The sequence below is a fragment of the Martes martes genome (genome assembly GCF_963455335.1).
Source record: "Martes martes genome assembly, chromosome: 13".
Lineage (NCBI taxonomy): Eukaryota > Metazoa > Chordata > Mammalia > Carnivora > Mustelidae > Martes > Martes martes.
In genome coordinates this window covers 17,804,230-17,827,482 of record NC_137901.1, presented here as the reverse complement: position 1 = coordinate 17,827,482, position 23,253 = coordinate 17,804,230, and the positions used below count along the sequence as shown (strand labels likewise).

Below are 23,253 nucleotides of genomic sequence, written 5' to 3'. Positions count from 1 at the left end.
AAGTTGATGGGTTAATTCCAGATTATTCTTTTTGTTCATTAAAGCACCTTCTCGAAGAATTGCTCCTGGATGGAATGTGGACTAATTTGGGAAATTAAACACATATGTTTGGAGAAAGAGTAAAACAATTTTAAAGTCACTACTCTAGAGACAGGCTATACTGTCAGGTGTCTTGACAAGAAACTCCTGGTGTCCAAAAGGGAGATAATAAACTCTCCTGTCCATGAATTCAACCCAGGCACAGAAATCCCCTTTTGTCACTGTCGTACAGAAGTACAGCAGCTATTCTGGTCGCCAAACAACAGGACAAGAATAGGGTTTTCTTGGGAAGCCATGAAAACCGAAAGAATGCACTGAAATATTCGCTTTTAACTTCTCAAACAGGGGCCCAGTCGGCCCTGACTTGTCCGCGTCCGCACGAGGCTCCTACCTGGTCAAGCAGCCCCATGAGGAGCACGGGCAGGCTGGAGTAGAGCACGTTGTAGAGCGTGATGAACCAGTCCTCATACGCGGTCTGTGGGGAGAAGACCGCGGCGGTGTCACCAACCAGCACGCCCTGCCCACCCAGTCCACACACGTTCCCCTCTCCCGGAGCAGGCAGGGCCCTGCCTGTGTGCGGCCTCTGCTGGCGCTGCGTGCCGTGGAACGGGCGGAACCAAAGAGCGCTCCACACAAACAAACCTGCTTTCCAACATAGACGGGGAATATACGCCAAAACATGTCTTGGAAAAGGAGTCCCCTCTGTTTGACTAATGGAAAATACGTTGGTGCCGATCCCTTTTATATCCCTTGATTAATGAATTAGAATACATAACACCAAAACTGGTTCAAAAAGCACGTAAGGTATCATTCAAATGTTCTTTTACTTTGTGAGTCTCACATTTCCATGTAAACGTCTTTGAGGCAGAATGTGAACATGAAAACTGGGCTTCCGGAAGGGATAGGCGGGGCCGTGCATACACTCGTCCGCAGGGCAGTGGAGAGGAGCCAGGCTCACTCATCGCCACCAGCTCCACACAGGCCTGCAGGGGAGCAGGACGAGGGCCCTCACCTTGCTCAAGGCTGCCCCGGGCCCTCGGGTTTGGAGGCTCTTCTGATACCATCTGTCTGTGGCATGGGAAGTTTAGACAACCACAAGCACTGATTCAGGTTCATTGTTACTAATGATATTTTTCTGCTGTTATCACCATTTCAGCATATTCTGTATAGTCCCCCACTATCATTTCAGCACTAACAAAAACAAACAGGTTAAGAGAACAGATTTATGATCATCCAAAATTTATATAATCCCTTTAGCCTTAGTCACAATATCATTTTATACGTTCAACGTTGAGTAATTTGTTCTCGCTATTCTTAACGGCAAGGTGACCCAGGAAAAAAAAATCTAGGGTAAAGGCAAAGACATATAAACAAAAGCCAGTAGGTCAGGAACAAATCCCAACTTTCTGACGGCAAAATAAAGTATTTTTTAAAGCACCAGAAACCTTTTAGAAAAGTCATCTATAAAAAAAAAAAAATAGTCATCTATAATCTGAATCCATGCCTCAACTGTTGAGAGAGAGCATCCAAACCCCAAGTACGGAGGGGGAATGTTTTTTTCGGAAGTAGAGTTTTATTTATGGAAGACTTCTACTCATCAGATAATACTAATTATCGTTCTGTTACCTGCGCAGAGTACCCATTGAAGAAGGAGTACCAGAAATGAACCAGAGTGAATGCAAAGTTCTTATAGAAGAAGTAGCGCAGGAACTTGCACATCCGTATGTAGGACCACCGGCCGTGCACCAGCAGCAGCCTCTGCAAGTATCGGAACTGGGCGAAGGAGTAGTCGCTTGACATGACAGCCTGCATGCCTTCTTGCCCGCTTATGCCAACGCCGATGTGGGCAGCTGTGGGACAGAGGGAGCACATACGTCAATCATAAGCTAATTTTAAGGCGAAACACTGAGGCGATGAAAATGTTCCCACGGCAAAGCACAGAAACACATTCATGGAACAATACACATGAAAACTCTCGCTCACCAGCCCCACCCGAGCTTCTGAACTCGATGTCTGAGATACGGGTTGCTCAAAAGAGCACACACTGAGGCCTCTAAAAGGTGTTTGTGGAAGGATCTCAGGTGGGTGGCGAATTCCATTAGGATTATCTGCCCAGCTCATTAGCCATCCTTCCCACCCACGGGGTCAACCCGAGGAGTCCGTGCAGACTGTGTCCCTGGCCACGGCTGAGCCAGCTGAGGGCAGATTAAGTCCTCAGCAGTGGATGCTACACACTGGCCCTCCCAACCTCCCTGGCACTAGGTTCTGTTTGTGAATTGGGTTCCACTGTTACGAGCCACTTGAAGTGGAAGTCGACGCGAGCTGGAGCTCAGCACCCCTTCCTTTTTTTGGCATTTCTGCAGCGCAGTTCATATCCTCTCTCCAGCTGCCTGGATGTTGATAGACAAAGGCTGCTCAGCTGAAAAGCCCTTCACAGGAGCCTCAAAGCTAGAAGCTCCTCCGGTAAGTGACTAAGATGTTAGAGATTCTTGCTAGCACCTGCTTTCTTCCATCCATCCAGAGCTTTCATGAGCACCTGGTCCCTTGTATTAATCACTTCCTGCTTAAAGTACCCAGCAGGGTCTGGTTCTTGTACTAACCTTGACTGAAAACCCATGCTAGGGCGATCAGTGTCGCTTTCACATTTCAGAATTAGGATTCGGGCGTGTATGTCTTTGGAATTTTAACCTACACATTCTTGAGTTGTGGGATATATACACACACACATGCACGCGCGCGCGCGCGTGCGTGTGTGTGTGTGTGTGTATTTTTTCCCCCTGAGGGGTTCTGAGGGGCAGAGAAGTGAAGAAATCTAGAAAGAGGGAGAAACCAGAAGCTGGGTTCCTGGTGCAGCTCCAGGTTCTGGTTCTAGCATCTTTCTGAGGCTTGGATTCTTGGGAGGCACAAAGTTTTTTGTTTTTTTTTTTTTTAATTTGGGACAGAGAGAGCAAGAGTGCAGAGGAGAGGCAGAGGGAGAAGCAGACTCCCCAATGAGTGGGGGAGCCCGACATGGTGCTTGATCCCAGAACCCAGGGATCACAATCTGAGCTGAAGGCTGACACTTAACCAACTGAGGCCCCGCCCAGGTGCCCCCATCTTTTTATCTTTTAAAATAAATATCTTTTTGTCTTGAGCTTACTTTAGTTGTTCTCTAATATTTGCAATCAAAAGTATTTTAACAAAGATAATATTAAACTTTCAGCATTTAATCCTGGCCCACCATGACCTTAAGAGGCACAGTTTTTTTCTGGGGAAAGTTCCAGAATGGATAAAAATGAAAGTCAAATTTTTATCCGTCCTTCCAAAAGTCACTTAGTCACAGTTTCAACTTTGGGAATTACGAACTTTATCTAGGTCTTAAAAGACATGGAAGTAAAGATGTATTGACATCAATTAGAAAACGTGTGTTGGGGAACACAATGTATTTTTGCTTACACCTGAGAGCAACTGCCAACTCAGGAGGGTTTCCAACTGAAAGACGCTCCCGAAATCCTGCCATGGTGGCAGAATACAAGGTCTGGCAAATTCAAAGCGACATAGTGACTTGGCCAAACCCAAGTTTTCAGCAACACTTTGCAATTCAAAAAAATAGAATAAATTGCATGTCTCAGTCAGTATTTATGATTTCTTTCAAAACACATAAATAATTCTTATGACTAGTCATGGTTGCCAAACTGCCCTTTCCTCCCAAACCATGGCCTTCTTTCCTGAACAAGCAACAAAGGGAAATTATGCAGATGCTCCTGGGGCCAAGGAGGAGGAACGCCGGCCACAGGCCCTGAGGTCCAGCCCAGCCTTTTTGCTGAGCACACCAAGGACAGTATGTGAAAAGAACACGGCCACAGCTCACAGGGGATTCAAGGCAACTGAACAGATGTACTTTATAAAGCCACACTTTTTTTTCCCCCTATGATCTAAATATAGACACCTGGATTTTCCTGAAGCTTCAAAAATGTAATTTCAGATGCCTCACTGGTAGACTCCTTCATAGCTGTTTAACAAACACGTCATGTCCTCACACTTTTCTGCCTCTGTCTCCCCTCATGCTGCTTGTTCCTTCTTAGGGTGCTAGACCTTCTTAGGGCACCAGCCAGCAGACCTCTTCCAGCCCAAGAGAGGGAGAGAGGGCGGGCAGCCCTGGAGAGTCCTTGCATCCTCGCTCGCAGCAAAAACATATGGCAGGTTTTAATTCCCTCCACCTCCACTGGGCTACACTACTAAACGTGGAACATGCTAACAAATGGCCAGATTTTTGGACATTTAAATTTCACTGTGCTTCCTTCTAAGCAAATATCATTTCTGCATATTATTCTGTATGCAGACGAAAGTGATGCCAGTTTTTCTAAAAGTACAAAAAGGCACTATCAGTACTTGGACTTCTGAGGAGACCTGCGTTTCTTTGATTTTCATCCCAAATGGAAAATGAACTAGAACCGGCTGTAGGGGCAAGAAATTGATAGCATTTGGAGCAAGAAATGCCAGTCCTATGGTATGGTGAACACATGCAAAACACACTGGAGAGGAATGACAACTAGCGGTGGTCACAGATACACACATGATAAAGAAGACATACGTCATATAGCTGACTCCTGCTGAGGAAGATAAAGTTGGAATATTCTTAGTATAGATCGAGAAGGAGGAGGAGGAGACTCTAAGAAAAGAAAAAGACATGAATTACAAAATAGGCTGAATTAAGCCTAGTTATACATTATGCAGTTAAAGTAGCCAGCACAACAGGACACGTGCGGTCATGTAACAAACGGTTCATCTTAATCATACCACAAAACTAGAGGGGACATCAAAGATAATATTGTTTTTTAGATGAGAAAGCTGAGGCCTGAGCATGAGCCCAAGGTGACACGGCATGTTGGCATCAGAGTGAGGACAAGCATTCAGGTCTTGCTAGCTGTGGCCTTTCCATTACGAGACGCTCCCTGACAGGAACACAGGGAGGGAAGAAAAACACAAAAACCAACCCAGGATTCAGACATGTTGATGAGGGTTTGGTTCTGCACACTTCCCTACGAGCACAATGTATTTCTGCGTGATAGGACTCGGTTCTTCAATTTTGAAGACCTAGGGTGCCCCAGGCAGCAAAACGACCCTTGGTACTCTTCTAGGAAGGTCAGGAGGCTCGTGAGACCATGTTGGAGCTTTTGCTTCAACGCTACGTGTATGTTACCCTGGTCACCCAGTTTGCCAAGAGCAAGAAGAAAGCCCTAGAAAAAGATGCTCAGATGAAAAAAAATACTCTGAAAAACCAAGAGAATTCACTCCAAGCTCAGCAGAGATTTTTGCAAAACTATTAATAGCAGGATTTTTTTAATAAGCCTTAAGGAAATATGGAGAAGTAGCAAGAGAAGGAAAACAAATCCACATGTATGTAAAAGAGGGCAACAAATAAGGCTAAGTTCCCCCATCTGGAACTCATCTTCCACTTGGCATCTCCCAAGTGCCACTGTCCTCCCTGCTCTCTCCTACTGGGTAGCCTGAGCTTCCTGAGGGCAGGGTCATAGGTGTCGTCATCATGCGGAAAGGCCTTTGTCAGGCATCTGCTTTATGAAAGCCTAAGCAGTGACAGGAAGACTACCCGCCCCCCCAACAAACATCCCTGCCGCTGCTTCTCCAGCAGCTCCGGTGGCACCAGCTGTAGGCGAGACTCACTTTTGATCATGTTTACATCGTTGGCCCCATCTCCGATCGCCAGCGTGATGGCCTTCTTATACCTCTTCACCAGGTCCACCACCATCGCCTTCTGCTTGGGGGTGACCCGGCAGCAGATGACCGCGCTGCACTCGCAGGCCAGGTCCACAAAGTTCTTCTGCCGCTGCTCTTTCCTAGCTTCCAGACGCCGCTTACTCTGCGTCCGCATGCGTCGTTCTTCTTCTGTCCTTGGGAACTTCAGCTTCAGAATCTTACTTCTCTTGGTCTTCTTCTCCAGAAGAATCTCATTCTGGGTGGAATCAGAGGATTACAATCATTTGCGTTTTTATATCAAGAGTGTCATTCCCAAGACCTTAATCACGTGAAGGATGGTTCTTGGGTTACATCATGGGTGAGACTGTTCTGACTATAAACTCTATTTACCATAACCTTTAGAAAATACAAAAATGTACACAGAAGAAAATTAAAATGACCCATTGATTGATGAACCAGGGATAACCACTATTACCAGTGTGATATAATTCCTTTTGTAGATCATATAATATTAATTCTCAAACTTGGGAAACTGCCCATTCATTTGCAGGCTAAGAGATTTTTAGGTTGGCAGTTAACATGGGAAACCATCTCCAATCAGTCCACAACGAACTGCTTTAGTTTCAGCCAGAGGCACAAACACATTAATGATACGCACCAACCAAGAACCAGTGATTATCAAGGCACGGTTTTCACCAGATGGAAAAAAAGGTTCATGCACCGGGGGTACAAATTTTGCATAGACGCCACCTCTATTCCTCTGGTTTTCCATCCTTGTGTGAAGAAGAGCACTGGGGGGAAAGAAATTTAAGTGTTTAAGAGTACAAGACTATAAACCGGCCCTTGACTGGGAGATATTTTGGATAAATAATCTTTTTAAAACTGTGATTTAAAAAACACGTAAAACATAAAACACATAAAAAACACATAAAATCCTAACTATTTCTACATATACAGTTCGGTAGAATTAAATATATTCACATTGCTTTGTAACCAATCTCCAGAACTTTTTCATCTTTCAAAACTGAAAACTCTTTACCAATTAACTAACTCCCCATTTCCCCCTTTCCCTGGTCCCTGGTCACTACTACTTTATTTTCTGTTTCTGTGAATTTGACCACTCTAGGTAACTCCTGTAAGTGGAATCACACAGTATTTGGGTTTGTTTTTTGTTTTTGTTTGCAGTTGGCTTATTTCACTGTCCTCAAGGTTCATTCCTATTGTAGGGCCTGTTAGAATTTCCTTCCTCTTTAAGACTATTCCATTGTATGGCTATACTACATTTGGTTTATCCATTCATCCCTCCATCAGTGGGAATTTGGGTTGCCTCTACTTTTGGCTATTGTCACTAGTGTTGCTATGGACATGGATATGAAAATCTCTCTGAGTTCTGGCTTTCAATTCTTTGCGATATACATCCACAAGCTGGATTGCTGGATCATACGGCAATTCTATTTGTGATTTTTCTGAGGAACCATGATACTGTTTTCCATAGTAGCTGCACCATTTTATTTCCTACCACTAGTGTACAAGGGTTCTAATTTTCACATGCTTGCCCACATTTGTTATTTTCTGTTTGTTGTTGTTTTAGAGATTTTATTTATTTAAAAGAGAGAGAGAGAGTGACAGAGGGCACAGGCAGGGAGAAGAGAGACAATCAGGCTCCATCCCAGGGCCCTGGGATCACGACCTGAGCCAAAGGCAAACGCTTAACCTACTGAGCCACCCAGAGCCCTGTTGTCTTGATAGGAGCCATCCTAAAAGGGTATACGGTGTGAGCTTATGCTGGCTTTAATTTGCATTTCCCTAATGTTTAGTGATGTTGAGCATCATTTCATATGCCTGGTGGCCATTGGTACATCCTCTTTGTAGAAAAGTCATTCAAGTCCTTTGCCCATTTTTAAATCCGATGACATAATCTCATTAAGTCTTAATTTCTCCCTCTGTGGGGCACCATGTGCTTGGTGCTTTGTTATCTGCCAAAGACAGCTCACGGAAGACACAGCTGAAAATGTGTTCACAAGCAATGGAAGAAGGCAGGCCATCTTGAGCTGAATTTTAATCCTTGGTGTGAACCCCCCAGTGTATCATAAGCAGTGGCTACTAGTTGGCAAGAAGTAGCTTACTCCCACATAAAGTTATGTTTGCTTTTGAGAAATTCTCAGTGCTTTATATCAACAAGTAATTGAGAAGACCGCATATACTACATTCATGTGAAAGAAAAATGAGTTATGGAATTTGGGAGTGGAAGGGTCCACAAAGATCTCACCCAGACTCTTCCTTTACAAATAAGGAAATCAAATCCAAGAGACATGAGGTGATTGACCTGCACCAAACTGATAGGAAAATGGCAATGAAAACTCAGGTCTCCTTACTCTCAGTCCAGAGCTTTCCTCATGACACACACACAGCCACTGTTCTCCACCTTTGCACTACTATGTCTCAGGGCCAGGGACTTCTCTTTTGTGTGTGGCTGTCCGTTGTGTCATTGGATGTTCAGCAGCATCCCTGGCCCCTACCCCACCCCCCCGCATTATGACAACTAAAGATGTCTCCGGACTTTGCCAAATGTTCCCTGGAAGGCAAAATCACCGCTGGTTGAGAACCAGTACCCTGGAGGATTAGGTATCTGTTACTTTTTTCCCTACATTAATTGTTCATTTTCAAGTTGAAATTTAGGAGTCATCAAGACAAATCACTAAAAGGCTGAAAGAGAAAAAACAGGAAGTTGCCCATCCAAACCATTATATAGGAATCACCCTTTCAGGAAGCATCTACAGAGAAAGATGGCGTCAGCCCTCTACAAAGTAAACCTAACTAACAGCAGGCTCACAAAATTTACTACTTGCATAGATTTTACCTTCTAATTTAGCTCAGGGCCCAATTTTCAACACTTGAGAGAGACCTGAACTCTATTAAGGCCCCCATCTATAAGAAATAAGCCCATCTGGCCATTAGCCAAATCACTTGAAACCAAGAAACTACTTATGTAAACATATTAGTATTTATTTGTCTATCCCTATTTTTTAAAAGGTAAAAGCACAAAGAGGCATGGTTTATGCAAACAGAACTGATCTATTTAGATGTTAGAGCTACCGATTTTGTCTAATTTAGCCGAGGGCCCAGTATACTGGAACAGCTCGCAAAAGCTCTAGCACCATCATTAGAAAGAAGACTAACCACAACCATCAACTCCCTCATCATCTTATCACTTCTCGGCCTTTGGGCTATGCTCAAGCGTAAGTCCCTCATCATTCTACCAGACTAGGCACGTGTGTCTGCCTACAGCTTCTGGCCTTGGGACAGCCTGGGGGAGGTGTAAGGAAAAGATCTGAGAAAGAAATATAGCTGTCAAGATAGCACCGCCCAAGAACTTGTGCAACACGCTCTCAGCTTTTTAACAGGACACGGCTCTTCCTGAAGCCTTTCAAGGTCTACTGTGCCTCTGGGCTCCCGAGGGTTCAGGAGAAGCTACGCTTTGAAGTATTCTGCCCCATCCAGACAAGTCTAGAGGTACCTCTCATCCAACTGTCTCCTTCCAAACAAAATTGTGGCATTCTTTACTTCTGTATTTCTTTCAAAATTATAATTCTTAGAAAAGGCAGCACATGGAGAGAATTCAGATTAATTGGCTAGTGACATCTTGATCTCTTTTTTTGGGGGGGGTGGTCAGCAGGTAAGCACAGAGGACTTCCCCAAGGAATGGAGAGAAATGGCCCCTGAAAGAGTAAATAAAGGCTCCAACCCCCCTGAACCCTAAAATCTGCTCAAAATAAGGTCAAACCATGATAACTTGGAACTCTCTGGGTTCTCCTGCTTCATTTAAATGTGAGGAAAACTGAGGTGACAGTCAGCTCCCATTTCTCCCCATCTGCCATGTCTACTGCCTCTAGTTTTGCCTTTACTTACTTTATATCTTCCCCATAGCAGATAGTGGTGTCTTCGGTCAGAAGTTCACACGCAAATCCTATATTTTCAGCAGTTTCTACGACAGAAAAAAATTAAGTGAGGGTATGTGTTGTAGTGAGTGCTGTGTATTGTGTAAGACTGATGAATCACAGACCTGTATCCCTGAAACAGGTATATAATATATAACATAACATTATACGTTAATAAAAAATAAAAATACAAAAAAATCTAAAAATAAATAAATTTTAAAAATTAAGTGTTGTTCCAACTGATGAATGATGGACTTAGCTAGTAATGAGCCTTTTTCTCAAGTCTTGAAATAGGCAGATTCAAGCCAGTATGCTCTTTTTTTCTGTAGCAATGTATAGAAATCACACAAAGGGGAGGAAAAGCCCATTTTCTGTGATAAAATAAGTGAAGTCAAAGTCTTGTTTGAAATGTTTTCAGTTATAAAAAGAACTGTATCAGGGCACCTGGGTGGCTCAGTGGGTTAAAGCCTCGGCCTTTGGCTCAGGTCATGATCTCAGGGTCCTGGGATCAAGCCCCGCATCGGGCTCTCTGCTCAGCAGGGAGCCTGCTTCCTCCCTCTCTCTCTGCCTGCATCTCTGCCTACTCATGATCTCTGTCTGTGAAATAAATAAATAAAATCTTAAAAAAATAAAAAATAATAAAAAGAACTGTATCATCAAACACATGAACTGGTTATTTAATAAATCAGTGTTCACTGAAATACTAAGCAGTCAGTTCCTATGGTTTAATCATTCTATTATAGAAGAAAAGAAAAGATAACTATTTCCATAAACCTTTACACAGGGCTCCTACTGGAGATACCCCCTTTTTTCCATTACCACCCACTGTTATTTGTTTAAGGTCAGGCCTTCCCTTAGCTTATCAGAGTGTGTAACCCATTAACAACGTCAGGGTAAGAGAAATTATCTGATTTTCCGCAGGAGGCTTGTGGAGTGAGGTAGCAATGCCAAACAACTCCTTGTTGAGCTCTGGATTTAAAAAGTAAGATCATCCCTTGGGTATAAAATTTTAATTAATCATTTTAAAGCAATAAAATGGGTCAGAAAACAGAAGTGGTTGATCAGCATTCTGTATTGTTCCATTCTGCGCCCAACATAATGGCAACGTGCTGGGGAGGACAGAAGGGACAAAAAGGATGGTCCTTTCATCAGAGGAGCCCACCTCTGGCTGGGGACATAAGACTGATCACAGTCAGCATGGCCTAACCAGGAGCTCCATGATAAGACATAAACTCTGCTACTGAGGGGGTTTCCAGAAGGATGCTGTCCGAGAGAACTAGCGTGATGGAGAAGGTTTTCTTAAAGAAATGATGGACAGTGTTTGTGCAGGATGGAAAGTCTGAGAAAGTCATCTTGGACAAGGGAAATAGGAGCTTTGAATATTTAATGAATTAACATATATGCTTCCCCGCAAACAAAATTACCCTTTTTGTCTCCAGTGAGCACCCAGATCTTAATGTCGGCCTTTGCAAGTTTTGAAATGGTTTCTGGGACTCCATCCTGGAGCTTGTCTTCAATTGCTGTCGCTCCCAGTAGCTGGAATGTACATTAAAAAAAAAAAAAAAAAAAGGAATTAGCGCGTAAGCTCAAAATGTTCTGTAACTGCAATCTGCCAACCTGTAAGCAGAAGAAGGGCTAATTATACCCCTACTCGGTGCTCCCCTGGGGCAGAAGGCCAGCAGCGACAGGGAAGGCTGCTGTGTTTCACACTCACCAAAACCCAAAACATTCAAAATTTTTTTTCTTAGTTTACCAAGATTAAAACCTAAATATAAAATTAAGGACATTAAAAATATACTTTCATTGTCTACATACTGCCTCAATGGACACAAGCCACTCCCTTTCACTAAAGGTCGATACTAGCTCTTTGTTGAACATATCCTTCTAACCTAAACTCTCCAGGCAGTAAGTGTTCAATTTTGAGAAATTTCACTTAAAAAAACGGTATGTTTTTCCTGTTTCAAGGTTTTGCAAAATAAAAATCATTTCAGTGATTTCTCAAAATGTAATGAATATGTGCTGGTTGGTTATGTAAAAATCATAATGCATTTTAATGAGTGATACAAAAATAACAGAATCTAATTAGAATCTCCATGTTTTCTGTCTTCTGGTTTCTCATAATGGCAATTTCTATGTTGCCTGCTGAACAAAAGAAACTCAAATGACCTAGTTCCATTGTACCAAATTGAAATGCTCAAGTTAGAATTCTCTTTCAAGCATGAGATTAAAAATATAACAAAACTTAATAAAACTTCCAATTCTCTTTAGGCTATCGAGTTAGGAAGGTTAAGACTCACAATTAAGTCTTTTTCAATCTCTTCATACACTTTATCCAGAGCTTCATCTCGGTTGGTGGAAACTAAACTGGCAGCCATAAACTTTTTGTTCCATTCTTCATACTCTTTTTCTTCAATTTCCTTGTAGCAAAGGCACAGAGTTCTAAGAGTCTCGCTTGCAAAGATCTATTCAAAAGATAATCCATCCAACAAACAGTAGTTAATTTTATGTAATTCAAGATCGAGTTTGAAATCGTTCTTTGAAGTTATACAGTAAGAATTTAAAAAGAGGTCATGAAAGATAATGAATTCTGAATAAATACATTCTGTGGACGAGATTAAACAAATACTTTGTTTTTCTAAGTATTCTCAGGATCCTATCTGTAGTCCCCAAATTAAAGAGAAAAGTATAGATTTCTTCTACATCAAGTCACTAGAGTGAAGAAAACTTTTTCTTATAACGACTCAGAAAATAACAGACGAGGGAGCTGCCTTGGGGGGTGTACTGATGTCGTAAACACAGACCTGACAATTTTATAACTTGTTCCCATAAACTGTTACGAGCCGAATCAGCTGTGAACTCTTAACCAAGCATTGTTTCCTCAAGCCAATTCTGAAATACCTGAACCCCTGTTAAAGGTGAGATAAAACATTTAAATGAAAAAGAGTGTCTGGAAAACTTAATCATGGAGAACACATTTAAGCTATTTTAAATAGCTCAAGTGTGAGTCAGTAAAAATGCTTTATTACTTCACAGCTGCATCTTGTCTAGCCAAAGATGGCAGACCTAGTTCACCCAACTGACTGTTCACTTTCAAAGATTCTTTGGAAGATTGTGCATCTGTTTGATTAAATTGCCATTGTTCATATCCTCATGAGAAATTATCCATTGTAACTGCTTTGACAACCTATCTTAACTTAAAATGCGATCCCAAGAAGTAACATATACAGGCTTCTTCCTGAAGGACCTCTGGCTGGTCCCAAAACTCAACCAGACCCTTAAAGGAAAGGGAAGAAACTACCCTTTACTAAGCACTTACTAAATGCTGGGAATTGTGCAAGATGCTTTCCCTTGCAACGACCTTCCTTGGTAGGAATTATCTTCTTCCTCTTCCTCTTTCACATGGGCAACTAATGCTTCAGTGAAACACAACTGTTCCCCAAGAACACAAAACAAAAAGGCAGGACTGGGATACCAGGACTGATGGATGTCCTCCATACCTCATTGCCATCATTGATAGAACCAAAACAGTAAGAGGACTGGTAGGCAATTCCAAGGGCGGCATTTCCAGAAGCATTCTGAATTAACTGCAATTATCACTGGACTAAGTTCACACTCCCCTCGGATAACAAATCTGAAGTAATGAAAACCAAACTGATTTACTGACAAACACCTCAAATTCAATTATCCACCGCATTGCTTTGTCATGCCCCATCACACACGAACGCTCTTTCCTTCATCGTACACTAGGAGGCTGGTGGAATTCCTGGAGCCCACACAGATATCAAGACCACAGCTCGCTACGGTTACGTAGCTTGCTCAAGGTCACTAGAAGAGAGACCAGTCATTACCCTAGGCCAGCCCTGCAGATGCTGCCAGCCTGGATGCTGGAAAGGACAGCATGGCCACGTCCCAGGAAGTCAGCAGCAGGGGCAGACCCAGAACCAGCCCGCCCTATTCCTACATTCATGCCCTTTCCACACAGCTACACCGAGACAAGGGAGGGGCCAAGAGTTAACACAGAACTTTCACTTGATCTTACAAGAGAGCATCAGAAAGGGGGTTTGCAATCAGTGGCATAAAGGGTAAGGGTGGGACTTACATCCAGGGCATCCTGTGTCTCCTGCTTTGTTGGATTCTTCTGATGTAACCGTTCGTAAATCACCGTGTCAGCCCCTTTACAGTAAAGCCTGATACTGCCTTCTGGGGTTCTTACTAACAGCAAGAGAAGGAAAAGCAAATAATGAAGGTGGGTTTGATTTTGTAATAGAAAACCACATTTTATAAAGCTAATCTGAAGGTTAGTCTGCTAATAATTTGCCATTAATTTAAAATCATGGATGTGCCTAGAAAAACTTCACTCTCAACAAACTCAGCAAGCCACCACCTACATACAACGTAAGAGTGACATACATATGAAAAGATTCCTTTTTTCGGCTCAGTTTTTCATATTTTTACTTATTTTCACGGCAAATATTGACCGGTTCCCAACTGTGTTCTAGTTTCTTCCATGATGCCTTCTTTGTCTATACTGCAGGAATCTTTCTTTTGCACATAAACCCGTAACACGACTGCCTTTAATACTCAGAACATAACATGACTTCCTGTAACCATTTTTCTTCGATTTTTGGATGTGTGGTAATAACAGCATGTGCCCTCATCGCTAACTGGATTTTGAATTCTTCAAGGTAAAGGCTAAGCATGGTAATAGGTCTAGATCAGTGCTAAGGCACACAGAAAGCACTCAGTAAAATGTGCCTACTCAGCATTCAGTAGACAGTTGAACCTATGTATTTTTACTGGTTAAAAATTTGGTCTCAGGGGCGCCTGGGTGGCTCAGTGGGTTAAAGCCTCTGCCTTCGGCTTAGGTCATGAACTCAGGGTCCTGGGATCGAGCCCCGCATCGGGCTCTCTGCTCAGCGGGGAGCCTGCTTCCTCCTCTCTCTCTGCCTGCCTCTCTGCCTACTTGTGATCTCTGTCTATGAAATAAAGAAATAAAATTTTTAAAAAATCAGTCTCAGAGTGGAGAAATCTCAGACACTTTGAGCAATCAAAGCCAACATCACTAGTAATCACGGCCCTCCAGATGTGATATGCTGGGAAGGACAGAGCACCAATCCGCGGACTCCTCCTGCCAATAGTGCATAACCTGAATTCAGTCATGAGGGCATATCCGATAGATCCAAATCAGGAGACTTTCGACAAACTAATGGGCCTGTGCTTTTCAAAAATGTCAATGTATGGAAGAAAAAAATTGAGAAATTGTTGTAAATTGAAGGAGACTGGAGTTAACAGTCCCCTAATACCCTATGCAATTTAGGATCTTGAACCAGGAAGGAAGGAAGGAAAAAGGGAAGGAAGAAGGGAAGGAGGGGAAAGAAAATTTTTGGTAAAATCGGAACATCTTGTAGATTAGATAATAATATTGTTTCATGTTAAATTTCCTGATTCGGATCATTTTATTTATATGTAAGTGAATGTTCTTATTCATCGGACATAGCTACTTAAGTATTTAGGGAAAAGGAGCATCAGCTCTACAATTTACTCTCAAATAGTTCAGGAAACAAGAACCTGTGTATGATGAAAATGATGCAGGCTATGTGGCCAGTGCTAATAGTTGGCAGATATGGAAGAGAATACAAGAGTTTTTAAAAATCATTCCTGCAGTTTTTCTGTAAATCTGAAATTGTTTTAAATTATGAACTTAAAACTTTCAATATTGGGAAGCAGTCATCCTCTCCACTTGGTGGCCTGTTGTCCTGTGCCCGGACTGGAGGGGTTAGTTAAGCAACTGTCTTCATCTCAGGTCATGATCCTGGAGTCCCGGCATCGAGTCCCTCATCGGGCTCCCTGCTCTGTGGGGAGTCTGCTTCTCCCTCTGACCTTCTCCCCTCTTACGCTCTCTCTCACTCTCTAATAAATAAAATCTTAAAAAAAAAAAAAAAAGGCAGCATCTAAATGATTGATAGAGGGGCACCTGGGTGGCTCAGTTGTTAAGCGTCTGCCTTCGGCTCAGGTCATGATCCCAAGGTCCTGGGATCGAGCCCTGCATCAGGCTCCCTGTTCAGTGGGGAACCTGCTTCTTCTTTTCCCTCTCTCCGTGCTTGTGTTCCCTCTCTCGCTGTCTCACTATCAAATAAGTGAATAAAATCTAAAATAATAATAATAATAATAAATGAGTGATACACAGACACACTCTTGAAGGAGACCTACCAATGATAGACATTCGCTTCCTGTCACTGTTGAAGTCCAAAATGGCAAGAACATCGTAAGTCCTCTCAGTTCCCAACTCACTGATGGTGATGGTGTTCTGGGTCCTCGCGAGGAAGGCAAAGCCAAAATTCCGGGCCGCGCTCACTAGAGCACCTTCGTCGGGAGAGGCCGCCTGGTAGTTGAGCTGACCTAACAGAGAAAACCAGGGAAGTTGTAAAGCCAGATGCATAGCTCACCACCCCGAGGTCACAGCTGGCGTTCACGTCGGGGGTAAGGATGTAGCGCAAAGCCCAAAACGTCCCCAAGAAAACAAATAGCTAATTCTTCTTTTTTGGGGGGGGGCAGTTGATTTATTTTTTATTTATTTTATTTTTTAATTAACATATAATGTATTATTAGCCCCAGGGGTACAGATCTGTGAATCACCAGGTTTACATACTTCACAGCACTCACCATAGCACATACCCTCCCCAATGTCCATAACCCCACCACCCTCTCCCTACCCCCTCCCCCCAGCAACCCTCAGTTTGTTCTGTGAGATCAAAAGTCTCTTATGGTTTGTCTCCCTCCCACTCCCATCTTGTTTCATTTATTCTTTTCCTACCCCCAAACCCCCCATGTTGCATCTCCACTTCCTCATATCAGGGGGATCATATGATAGTTGTTTTTCTCCGATTTACTTCAAATCACTAATTCTTAAGAAGTATGCCAACATTAACACTTGTCAAACTTTAAGGTTTTTATTTCTAATTATAAACAGTAACATAAACTAGAAGTAAAACAAAACAAGACAAAACAAAACAACTGGCGAGGAAGAGGGGAAAGGATTCCTATAATCCCACTATCCGGAGGAAAAACAACACTATTGAACTGTGTTACAATTCTTTCCAGTCCTTCTGAAAATGCCTATTTCAGTAATAGTTTCTATCATATTGAACATACATTTACACCCTGGTTACTTAAACCTTTTATTTGGAGCATGTTAACACAGCTTTAAAGATTCTTTCTAAACATTATTTTAATGAATGTGAACATGTCACTATTTTCCAATTACAGGCACTTAGCTTATTTCCAAATTTTTCTGTTCTCAAAAATAACATCATAATAACTATTTGGTCTGTGTGCAGAGGTTTTGCTGACTATTTTCTAAGGATAGCTTCCCAGGAGTGAAAATACACAGCTGAAGAATTCTGGTAATTTTTAAGTCGGTTGGCAAATATTACGCATTTATTTTCTAAAAGGATTGTACCCTTTATCGTCCCTCTGGAAAAGCATGCTTACGTCACCACAGCTATATTCCCATACTAAAAAAAAAGAAGAAAAAAAAGGAAAAACACCCTCAAAATTCATCAATCTGTTCCATCGCCTGATGTTTAAAGTTAATTAATGGAAAGTTGCCTTCTGCTTATAAGCACACTTCGACAACTGGGATAAATCTCACTACGTTGAGCCAAAGAAGGCAGACATGCAAGTCTACGCGCTGTGACTGTACTTACACCGACCACAAAACCAACAAAGCTAACCCGGGCTGTGCCAAGTCAGGACTGGTTAGTTCCCTCGGAGGGACACTGACTGGAAGGGAACACAAGGGGACTTCTATGGGACTCGTAATGTTCTGTTTTTTAAACATCTGGGTGTTCAAAAAAAAAAAAAAATCTGGGTGTTCATTACACGGGAGGATTAGTTGGTGAAAAAAACTCACTCCGCCATATGCTTGTCTCCATACACATGCTGTACTTCAGCAAAAAGTTGAAAAAGATTTTCCATTTTTCTTTTTTTCTTTTTTAAGATTTTTACTTATTTGAGAGTGAGAGAGAGAGATCATGAGCAGCGGGGAAGGGCGGAGGGAGCAGCAGACTCCCCACTGAGCACAGAGCCCGACGCGGGGCTCGATCCCAGGAGCCTTGGATCATGACCTAAGCCGAAAGCAGACACTTAACCAACTGAGCCACCCAGGTGCCCGCCATTTTTCTACTTCAGTTATTCTGCCTCAAAGCAGAAAGAAAAGTACTTCTACGGTGAGGTGAATTTTCACAGAAAAAGGCATTTCATTTCCCACCATGGTTTGAGCAGGATGCAGACCATGAAGGGATGGGCAGCTCTTTATACCATCGGTCCGCCAGGAAGGGGAGGATGCTCTGGGGTGAATAAGCTATGGAGAGAGTGATACCTCCATACCCCGCCCCCCCCCACACACCCACCACCCCTACACTCATCCCCACACACACCTGCTTCCCCCTCACACACCTGCTTCCCCCTCACACCCATCCCTCTACACACCTGCTCACATGGCTCACTCTAATTAAGTCCATATCAATCAATTCCCAATTAGTAACTTAAGATGACACTTCAGATTTTCTGTTCACCCAGAAAGTCGTATACCAGAAGTTACGAACATACATGCTGAATCCGTCCATTCCAGAAACACACACACACACACACACACACACACACACACACACACTCCTGAGGGCAAATATTTGACCAGAGCTAAACAAGCAGCAGTGGGGACACAACCTCTCCCCTGGGCCAGTGTGGCTGACACCCTGTCCTAAGGTGCTGATGGCAAGCTTATTTCCAGCAGAAAAAAAGCAATGAAGTGATAAAAGGTGGTAAAGTTCCCATGACGAGGACAATCCTATCTGGAACAAACACTGATACTGTTATCATTACCCAAAACCACCCCCCTTCCATTTGGTTCTCGTAATGGGGTCACAGAATTGCACACGAGTAGAGACAGGAAGGAACTCAAGGAGCTGGTCCAAACTCCAGCTTGATGTTTGCAGGAAGAAACCAGGACAAAAAATATCCCTCAGGAACCATTTCTGAAGAGAACTTATTTACTGTACAGTTGGAGGCAACCAGAGATTCACTCTTTTCTTTCAGAAACTAATTTGTGGACCATGAAACCCGCGCAGATAAAAAGATTCTCCAGCCACAAATGACACCTGTGGCAAGCCACAGAGCTTTCTCTGGCAGGTTCCAGCCCCCCATCTCCCCGTCACGAACCCTGAAACAAGGGACCTCTCTGATGACCCCCTCAACAACCTCACCCCCTGCACAGCATTGCTCAATGTTTCCCCCATTTGGGACTTCCTGGTCCTTCCCGCAGACCCCACCCATACCCGGGCCCACAGCGCATCCAGACTTCACAAAGAAAAGGCCTCCGAGCCTTCCACACTCCGCTTGCACAGAGCTCCGTGGGAGGCAGGAATCAAAGGTGGCCCTGGGGTTCCTAACCACTCCCCCAACACCCCCCCCCCTTTGTACACACACCTCCTCCAGGTTATTCAAGTGCTAATCTAGGTCCTGCTGGGAAGGGATTTTGCAGGTGTCATTAAGGTCCAAATCAGTTGACCTCAAGATAGGGAGATTATCTGAGTGTTCCCAACCTAATCAGATCAGACCTTAAAAGGGACAGGACTTTTCCTGGGGAGAAAGATTGGAACCATATAAGGGGTTCCATGGAAGGGAGATTCTTGTTGCCTGGCTTTGAAGACAGTAGGGGCCACGTGGCCAGGAAGAAGGGAGGCCTGTAGGAGCAGGAAGGAAGACTTCCGTCCTTTATGGAAAACAGAGTCCTGCACTCCTCCCCGTGAGCTTGGAGGAGGACTTGGGAGCTCCAGATGAGCACATGGCCTGACCTTGATGTTAGGGAGATCTCCAGCAGGGAGCCCTGGCATACCATGCCCAGACTTCTGACCTACAGGACTAGCAGCTCATGAATGTGTGTTTCTAGCTACTGAGTTGAGGTCACTCATTACAGAGCAACAGAATACCAAAGCCGCCTCTCCAAGCTCTGTCCCCAGGTGCCTCCACAGGGACCCCACACTCGGGTCACACAGACTGCCACTGAGCCAGTCTGATGTCTACGGCAACATGTGTGAAAGGACTGCCTCCCTCTTCTGCTGATGTGATGCGTCATGCATAGCAGAAGACTGACCAGTCCCCATTATTCCTACAGAAGAAACAATGCAAGAGCAGAAGCAAAGGCGCCCAGCAGGCAGCACTGCAAGGGGACCCAACCAGAAGGGGTCTTACTTGACCTGCTGCGTGGGTCAGGCAGGTCCATGGGCCTTCTGGGGCTGGATTATCGATCACAGCGGGAGGAGCGGTTCCCAAGGTCCTTCCAAGGGACCCTTTCAAGGTACTTCACATATCAAACCCCAACCAATTTCTCTTTCAGCCTCCTGCGCCTAGAAATCCAGCTGTATTTTATTCGCAGTGGCTGACAGCAACTGCCCATCATGGACTGTGTGAAAGAAGTTTCCACGAGACGTACAACTCTTGGCCTCAGTGGACAGTGGGACAAGGAGCTGCACAACGTTCGGCTGGAACACTGAACTCCAACCTTCCGCCTGCCAACACGGAGGACGCTGGTGCTTGGACCCAAGACCTGGGTCTGCACTATGTGCTGTGGCAGGAACCCAGATGGGGCCGGCCCATCTCTAGCAGAACAGGGCTCTTCCCGTAATATCCCGGGGAGGAGAAAAGAACATATAGGCCGTAAGATTGAAGGATGTTTGCCTAAGTCAGCTGGTTAGGTCTCAGAATACCACCACATGCTATTAAAAAAAGAGGGGGTGGCAGAATAATGTTACTAATGAGTCAAGACCTAAGAGAACCATGTTGCTTAGAAACATCATAGTGGATCCTTACTGTATGAATAAAATGTGCTCGGCTAGAAACAGACCTTGACCTGCATGTTGGTTACTCATGACCTGATGTGTCTCTGTCTTCCCCCACTTTGCCCGCTAACAGGCTTACGTGTGTCTGTCCCCATTTGAATTCTGAGGTTATCTCGCTTTACTGCACTGTGGGAGCCAGCCTTGGAATGGGTTTCTTTGAAATCTGCTGAAAGATAGTGCACGGAGCTTGTACACATTCAGCTTTTCTGCATATTCCTTCCCCCGCCTCTCCCGGAGAGTTCATACTTGCCACACATGAGGTCGCAAGGTCAGAAAACAAAAAGACCCCATCCTCTGCCGCACTGACCCGAGGGGAGGCTGGACAGGCAGACTGTGCTTCATTGCAGAAGTGCCAAAAGGGTTGCTTTTGCACTTTCGATAATGAGCAGGTGTATTAAATAACTTTACCGTAATGTCTGTGGGTGAAAACATGGCTAGCTTTCACTGACACGGGACCAAGTTGCTGCAACAAAGCTGGCACAGCTGTATTTAAGAAATCTGCAAGGCGGGGTGCCTGGATGCCTCAGTCATTCAGCGTCTGCCTTCGGCTCAGCTTGTGATCCCAGGATCCTGGGATTGAGCCCCATATCGGGCTCCCTGCTCAGCGGGGAGTCTGCTTCTCCCTCTGCCCCTCCCCTACTCATGTGCACTCACTCTCTCTCTCTCTCTCTCTCTCAAATAAATAAAAATCTTCAAAAAAAAAGAAACAAAGAAAAGAAAAAAGAGTTCTGCAAAGGAACCTACAAGTCAGCTTTGCTGGCTCCCATGCAAATACACATTAATTATGTGTGAAATTATGTGTGAAAAAGGCACCTTAAGTGGGCCCAGGCTCTGGTGGGTGGGTATTACTTCAAACCCCAAACACATCTGAATCCAGAAAATAAATTCTCTCTGAAATTATTCTGTAGTAAAGATTGTTCAAGTTCAAAGTCCCCTTACCATCCAGATAAGGCTTGATTTTTCACTCTCAATAAATGTCAAGTAATAGCAGGGAGGGAAGATTGGGATTCTTCCAGTAATAATGCAAGAGTCCATCATTTCTGTTAACGATAAGATTTCACTTGCAAAGCGATAAACACATCTGGAGCCATGACTGTGAAGCAGATGTGCATTTTCAGAGCCTGAGAGCTGGTTTCCTATCTTGCCGCCTCCTACACCATCGGGGTGAGGGCTCGCTGATGTTCACTGAGTAAAAGACACACGTCCGTTACCTTATACGCACGTGAGTGCTGAGTGTGAGTTACCTGCGGACGAGAACACTGTTTCCCGCGTCCGAGATGCCAGAGACACACTCACCGTCCAGACGATCCACCATGACCGTGTGGCAGACCGCAAGCAGGAAGAAAAACTGGCGGACTTCCGGCTCTTTCCCTGACTGGATTTGCTCAATGAGATAGTGGTCATGAAACACAAGCTTCCCATCGGCAAACGGATTCCAGCTAAAGTCGACTTGCTGAGAGAAGTGGAGAGAAGAAACGGACGTGAGAGTTTGAAAATGTCCACGTGGCCGTCACAAACGATAGCCGCTTGTCTTCGAAGCCAAGTCATTGTGGAAAAGTGATCTTAGGATTCTTAACACGCTCTTTAGTGTCAAGAGGCTCACACCTGTCTTAAAACAAAAAGGCACCCTGTGGTGGGTTTGAATGGCGTCCCCCAGAAAGATACATGGAAATCCTGACCCCTGGTAGCTGTGAGGACGACCTTATTTGGAAATAAGGTCTTTGCAGATGGAATCGAGTTACGATGAGGTCCTACTGGATGACAGAGGACACTAATCCAGTGACTGTGTCTTTATAAGAGGAAGGAAATCTGGACACATACACGGATGCCCAGGGAGACTGTAATGGGTCAACAGAAGCAGACATTTTAGGGTCGGGTCTGTAAGCCAAGGGATGGCAAGGACTGCAGGCCACCACCGGAAGCTAGGAGGAGGCAAGGGAGCATTCTTCTCTAGAACCTCAGAGGGAGCGTGGCCCTGCTGGGAGCTTGATTTCAGACTTCGGGCCTCCAGAGCCGTGAGAGAACGAACTTCCGTTGTTTTTAGCCCCCCATTCCGTGGTACTTTGTTTCAGCCATCATGGGCAACAAATGCGCACCCCCGAACCCTTCCCAAGGTGAAAGGACTCACCTCGATCTTGCTGTGACTGTTTTGCAAAGCATCCCGATGGTCTCCTGAGGAACAAACAGGACAAAAGAAATGGAGTCTCCTCCCGAGTGCGGAGGTCCCACCCCAGCTTGCTTTCTACGGGTCTCAGCCTGTTTCTGGACAGCCTTCAAGTATAGAACGATTTTCACATTTTTCAAGAGTTGCGAAAACAAAAGAGAACCTAACAAGAAAATCTGATGCCAACAATATACGGCCTGCAAAGGCTCAAATGCTTTCTACTTGGCTCTTTACACAAGAAATTTGCTGTCCCCCACCCGCCAACCCCCCCATCTAGAGGTTCAAATACTGGTGCCTCTGTCCTTCCACACGGCATCCTCCTCGGGGGCCAGACTCCTGTCCCTTGAAGTACTTTACCTGCCCCCCACCACCACCATTAAAATAAATTCTCTCTCATGTACATGAGAACAACCATTTGCTGGACCCCCAGTGTCCCACCACCTTCCTTACAGACCCCATGTCTGAGATGCTCCTTATGTAAAAACACATTCATTGTATAGTTTTCTACAAGGGAAAA

The 23,253-nt window shown here is 44.2% G+C and overlaps 1 protein-coding gene and 1 long non-coding RNA gene across 2 annotated transcripts in view; one reads left to right on the top strand and one right to left on the bottom strand.

Moving 5' to 3' along the window:
• LOC308354135 overlaps nt 1–20,569 on the top strand; it is a 36,219-nt gene extending 15,650 nt beyond the window's left edge. The window contains exons 2-3 of the long non-coding RNA XR_013967847.1: nt 1,674–2,502; nt 20,071–20,569. This is a non-coding gene — a long non-coding RNA (uncharacterized lncRNA). The remainder of the gene's footprint in view (nt 1–1,673; nt 2,503–20,070) is intronic.
• ATP8B1 (ATPase phospholipid transporting 8B1) overlaps nt 1–23,253 on the bottom strand; it is a 119,235-nt gene that overhangs the window by 6,056 nt on the left and 89,926 nt on the right. Inside the window, exons 14-24 of the mRNA XM_080821444.1 lie at nt 22,701–22,744; nt 21,869–22,025; nt 15,885–16,073; nt 13,774–13,886; nt 11,972–12,136; nt 11,099–11,210; nt 9,646–9,721; nt 6,395–6,527; nt 5,704–5,992; nt 1,666–1,889; nt 431–514 (exon numbers count right to left, since the gene is read on the bottom strand). Coding sequence (XP_080677570.1) covers nt 431–514; nt 1,666–1,889; nt 5,704–5,992; nt 6,395–6,527; nt 9,646–9,721; nt 11,099–11,210; nt 11,972–12,136; nt 13,774–13,886; nt 15,885–16,073; nt 21,869–22,025; nt 22,701–22,744 — 1,586 coding nt within the window. The remainder of the gene's footprint in view (nt 1–430; nt 515–1,665; nt 1,890–5,703; nt 5,993–6,394; nt 6,528–9,645; nt 9,722–11,098; nt 11,211–11,971; nt 12,137–13,773; nt 13,887–15,884; nt 16,074–21,868; nt 22,026–22,700; nt 22,745–23,253) is intronic.